General features: G+C 38.2%; 1 protein-coding gene across 1 annotated transcript in view; it reads left to right on the forward strand.

Annotated features, from left to right (window-relative positions):
- The window catches only part of KPNA3 (karyopherin subunit alpha 3), a 45,307-nt gene extending 39,933 nt beyond the window's left edge, over nucleotides 1-5,374 (forward strand). Inside the window, exons 16-17 of the mRNA XM_062487689.1 lie at nucleotides 432-526; nucleotides 2,810-5,374. Coding sequence (XP_062343673.1) covers nucleotides 432-526; nucleotides 2,810-2,908 — 194 coding nt within the window. The 3' untranslated portion in view covers nucleotides 2,909-5,374. The remainder of the gene's footprint in view (nucleotides 1-431; nucleotides 527-2,809) is intronic.
- Nucleotides 5,375-6,000: the final 626 nt, after the last annotated feature.

Consider the following 6,000-nt stretch of genomic DNA (forward strand, 5'->3'; position numbering starts at 1 on the left):
TGTGTAATTCCACATTCAGTTTGAAAATGGGACTAATGTTTTAGCTGCTTTGTCACCTTGCTGTTTTAAACTTACAGGCAACACACAAATGTAGCCACTTTTTTGGGTGATGCATAGAAAGCACAATGACTAACCCAAAAGTTATGTAGTAGACAGAAGTTTTAAAAAATAAAAGAGTTTTATCTAAACAAAGAGAAGACTCCATTATCCATTGTTCATAAAATGGAATATTCCCTGGCATGTAAAGTTCATGAACTATTTCTTTCCTCTTAGAGACAAAGATAGCTGCTGTGTAGATCATATTTTCAAACTGAGCTGCATCTTTTCTAGTGTGTTTCAGTAGTAATGTTTAATAATATTTCTTATTTTCTAAAGTAGTCAGTAACTCTGGTTTAATCTTACAAAACTCTCCTCCATTTTCTTTTATTCAGGGCTAGAGAAAATCGAAGCCTTGCAACAGCACGAGAATGAAGACATTTATAAACTAGCATTTGAAATTATAGATCAGTATTTCTCTGGTGATGATGTAAGTATGCTAAAGATGGAAAAGTATATCCACTGTGCTCTTAGCTTAGTAAGCACATTGTCACTGTTCCTCAGCTCCAGTGGTCACACACATACATTATCTCCAAAGTCAGTTTTCCTGGTTCTTGTTCAGTAGAGGTTTCCTCAATTTAAAGTCTTTGAAGAGTTTCTCAATACCAGGACTTTTCTTCAGCAAAATCAAGAGGACTACTCTAGTTTTGCCTAATGAACTGATCACTGCTCACTTAATTTTGTCAGATTGATGTGTAATTACTTGTGATTACAATCCAGACAGTTCTCTGGCTCCTTTTTATTTTTTCTCCCTTTTTATTTTCATCATCTGCTGCCCCTTTTGAAAGGGGTAGCAGATCCTTACTTTCAGATAAATTTTTGTGTTTCAATTCTGTATTTGCTCAGTCTGGATTCTGCAGTGAAAAGAGTCATCAAATCTATTATCACTTTCTGCAACTGTTTGATCTGGACCATCCAGGATTTTGTTGCACCCAGATTAGGTATTTTGACCCTCTGGTTCTAGCTCCTCCTGCTACTGGCTGCCTTTGAGTTCCTGAGGAGCACTTTAACATGCAATTTGAAGACAAATTATGTTTTCAGTTCTTCTCTTAAATTGAACTCTCCAAATGCCAGCTCTTAACTTCAGGACTCAGTTACTGATTTTCAGTTCATGGGCCCATCATGTAATTGGGAAGTTAGTCACCAGAGGTTAAGATGTGTGAAAAGTTCCCTATGCCTGTACTGATTCTGTGAGCAGTGCCTTAGAGTCCCCATAGAGAGCCTAAAACTTATTTGTCTAACTGAAGAGCACAGTCTGGTTGATGTGAGGGCAAAAATATCCCAGTTGAGGTTAGGACTTCCTTTTGTGCATTTACTTTTTACATTAACACAATCTAATATATGCCTGATGGGCTGAATATGCCTCCTTTACTCAAGAGCAGGATTTAGCTTCAGATTATTATATTGTCACTATGTTTTATGGAGCTTCTGAAACTCAAAATTGTAGAAGTTCCTTAATTGCTCCAGGGAAACAAGAGGTTGGTTATGGTAGTGTTAAGACTGACTGTCCAGGAGTGTTCTCAGTTGCCTTCTGTCACTTCAGGATCTTCTGTATTCCCATGAGATATTACTGGCTGCTCGATGTCCCTTCATTGCTAATCCCATCTGTTCATTTGCTGAGCCCTGTAAAGTGCACAGCCTGTACTTTTGGACGAGCACTAAGAGCTTCCTGACTTCAGTTTCTTGTGTTAAAGGCAGGTGAGCTTTGGTGGGGTTATTTTGTAGTACCCCTGCAGAAGGCAGAAGTGCTAATTTATCAAAACAAAAACGTTTTGTGAAACATTCTGAAACCAGACTCAGTGTTCATGTTAGCATGACATGCAGATTGCTGTCACTCAATCTCTTGCCCCCGGTTTAAACAGTGTCACCCAAAGTAAAGAGAAAGATTTTAGGTGAGTCAGTTCTGATGTGTGCACTACTGCAAGGCCAGGTCTCAGAAAGCTGTTCAGACCCCCCACACAAGGGCTCTTTCCTGCTTCAGAATCACACGATCTCAAATGAGGCTCAGAGAACAATGCAGCTGGTGATTTTCTGGAGGATGGGTATGGTTTGGAGTTCTGCATTTTGGTGCTACTGTGACCATGTTACTTGCTATTCCTTGAGGCTGTAAATACCTAAATTTTAACAGCTCTGAAGAAGCTGGGTGAAGTTGCCTGCTGATTCCTTTCACTCTGTATCTATGGAGCAATGAAGTCCTTCTGGTTTAAAACCAAATTCAAATTGTGCTTACATAAAACTGCTCTGAAATGAGTAGTTCTAAGTCCTTCAAATTCTGATAGGAGATACTAAGAACTCTTACAAGCTTTATGTAAGTATTTGTATCAGCTGCTGATAAAAATGTGTTTTCATGTTGAAAGAAAATGGGAAAAAGTACAAAACTAATTTTGGATTCCACAACTAGTGATTAGCCAACTCCAGAAGTACTAAAAATTGGCACTGAAAATTAAATTGCACAGCTAAAATAGCAACTGCTCTGACTGAACAGCAGCACTGTCCCTAATCTATACAATTTTTGGTTTCCCTGATGGTATTAGAACAGAGTTGATGTGTTGTTCTTTTTGAACATATTTGGGAAATTGAATTGGAAAAATGGATCTAATTTTGCTGCAATAATATTAAAAACAATATATGAACATTTGTGAATGTCTTCTCTGTGTGCCCAGTCATGCAGGAAATTGGCCTCTTATGTTGTTTCTGCTGTTCTGTTTTGTAGATCGATGAAGACCCCAGTCTCATTCCTGAAGCCACTCAAGGAGGTACTTACAACTTTGACCCAACGGCCAACCTTCAAACGAAAGAATTTAATTTTTAAGTTCAAAAAAAGTGCAGCTTCTCTTGTCCCACACCAGTATGAAGCACCACCAGATGGCTACCAAGTGAAGAAACAAAAGGCTCCAAGACACACATGCCTCTTCGTTTTGATGCTTCTAAAGCAAGCCATGTATTGGTCACTTTGCAGTTGCCAAACATCACTATCACATGGACTGTAAATGCATATGCATGATCTCTTAAACTGTTTCAGAATTCTTTTTAACAGTCCCAACTACCTTTTTTTGCCTTTTTCCTGGTGCCACATGCTGAAAACCGCAATCTGCAGTTTTTGTTAAGAATATTCCATAGTGGTGGCACATTGGCTTTCCACGGAAAAGTAGCTTCTTTGGAAAATGGTGCGCTGTGGATCAAGACACTTTGGTATGATGCATACATTTTGGAAGACTTTACAGAGGCCCAGTTTGTTCTGAGCCTCCATCATCGTCCTCCACAAACATATTTTCATAAACTTTATGTGGAAGAATAGATTCAAAAATGCAAGCCAAATGAATTTCATTGGTGAAACTGAAATAAAAGTAACTTATAAAAACACAACACTTGGCAATTGATTAAACACTTAAGTTTAAAACAAACAAAAAAAACTACTTCAGCTATCAGTAATTGATGTGTGTTCATTAACTGCCTCAGAAACCAGGGTTGGAGAATGAACTGTAGATTTGGACTGGTAAAGCTTTTGCCATTATACCTAATTTTTGAGAACAGCGAGCCCTATTTGACCACTCACTTCAGCCTGTGTGTTCCTGCTGTTTTGAAGTAATAAAATGCTGTGCATGGTATTTTACCTGAGCTACAACCTGTTATGGACTTGAACTTCTGTTTAAGCTGAAAGCAAGAGTCCCAGACTGTAGAAAAAAAAAAATCTGTCCAAAAAATGTATTAGTTAAAAAGAATCTTGCTTTCAACTTTCAGTAGTCAATATCTTCTGTTTTAAATTGATAATTGGATATGGTTGATTTATATTGGGTTTAAACTGTGGAGCTTTCATGTTTACTGTAATTTAGTCTTAAACTATTTTTTACTTAGTAACCAGTGCTTATGATGATGTGGTTGGCAACAAACCAGCAACTACTTAGAAGCGTCATAAAAGCTTCATTCTTGGAGTATTGGAAGAATAATTCACAAGTTAGTCTCAAATCTTATTCATGTGATTAAAAACATACAAACTGGTTGATGTGTGAGGCTGTATCGAAGCTGCCGTTACTCAGCGTAAACCTGATGTGCAGCGCACATTAAATAACTTTATATAAGGTATGTGAAGTCATTGCTTTTGGAAAATCGCCTGACCCAGTCACTTTCAAAGGGATTTAGGTATTGCTGGGGCAAAGATTGGTAACTTTGAAATTCTGTAAAGCTATCACACAAACTGGTTTTGTTGCTGTTGTTTACTGGGTGTAATTTCCCAATGCATTGATGTGAAGGGATAGAAAAATCTAAACTAATTTAGTTATTGGATGTGGGTTGTATTTACTGTGATGAAGATAAGGACAGCTGCCATCAGAGCTTTGTGGATCAGCTGTTTTTCCACTGATGAACAACACATAGCAGGTGTGCATTCATTAAATATATATCTGCCAAGGTGGAGCCACTTTAAAGAGTGAGTTGTCTTGTATCTCAGCTGGATACAAGCGTATGTTTAAACTGCAAGATTTTTACTTGCTAGATAATCTGTTTTAATATAGCGGTTTGGCCTCTGATTATTTATAGGTTTTATAAATTTTAGAATCAATTTCTCTTTAAGGTGGCTCAGATTTTTCAACTCTTGTGCACATAAAATTGAGTTGAAGTTCATTGTGCCTTTTTTCTTTTCCCAGAAGTTGAGTTGAAGCTTCATATGGTAACTGCATCCTATTCACACACTATAGTCTAAAATCTTGAAACTGTGTGGTGTTCGCTAAAAAACTAAACAATAAAAAGTCAAAGTTAGGTAAGGTCACAAAGTTTTTGTGAAATTAGAGTTCCAGCAGATGTTATTGTGAACAAATATTTCCTTCCTTCTAATTCAGTCTAGTCTCCTGAAGGCCATTTAGACTGATGCATACCCAGTTCAGCCTACACTCACTGTTTTTCTAGAGATAACTTACAAATTGATACTGAAACAACAGTTTTCCTCTGCTGTAAAGATTCGATTCTTTTCTTGCACTCAATGCATTACAATAAAAGTGAACATCAGAGAACTGGGTAGGGCAGAACAAAGTGCTTGCTCAGTTCTTTCTGCTGTGACCTTATCAGCTTTTGATTGGGATTGCACCATTTCATAGTTAATAAAGGAAACAAATGATATTGCTGCACTTTTACGTTTTCAGAACAGTGTTTAAAATTGCATTGTTTTTATTATTTTTTTAAACTATCAGTTAAAATAGACTAAAACGTTCTTTCAAAGAGGCATCTAAATGTGTTCCTAATTTTGTATATGGGCTTAGGTTTTGTAACCAATAAAAAGCTGCTATCAAATACTATAAAACATTCAAGAACTTATTTTGAAGGTTATGGAACTGCTTAGTCTTCATGGATTGATTTAGGGGTTTTTGTCTTTGACTAGATATTAGTTAGCAGAACTCCACATCGAAGTTTGAAGTATGTTACAAGAATGAATAAAGTAAGCTAATGCAGTCATCTCTGAAACTTTGGATATGGGGTTTTATACTTTGTATGGAGATGTTTCCTGGGTGTGTACAGGGGAGCTGTGCTAAGTGGCCTGCAGCTCTTTCACGTAGTTACGGAAATAGGGGCTTCAGTTCAAAGGCTTGAAGGTGGACCAAGAGTGTCAAGGAACTTCCACCGTTGTCTTCTACCTCCAGAGACTTCCTTTCAGGCTCCTGGTGCAAGGCTGAGTGCTGATTCAGCATTAATTCAACCTGAGGATGCTGCTGCACAAGGGGAGCCCAACTCCTGCCTAGTGTGGGGTGGGAAGGAGTGTGCACCAGAGGTGGCCTTGGGCCGGACAGCCTTTCATGGCCAGTGTGCCTCCCCCTGGCACAAGTGACCCCATGGAGGTGCTGCTTGGGAACAGCTTGGAACTGTCAGAGACTTGCATCGCCCAGCAGCCTCCTAATTAGTACAGTCCTGCTTTAA

This window comes from Cinclus cinclus, chromosome 2 (assembly GCF_963662255.1).
Source record: "Cinclus cinclus chromosome 2, bCinCin1.1, whole genome shotgun sequence".
NCBI classification, from domain to species: domain Eukaryota; kingdom Metazoa; phylum Chordata; class Aves; order Passeriformes; family Cinclidae; genus Cinclus; species Cinclus cinclus.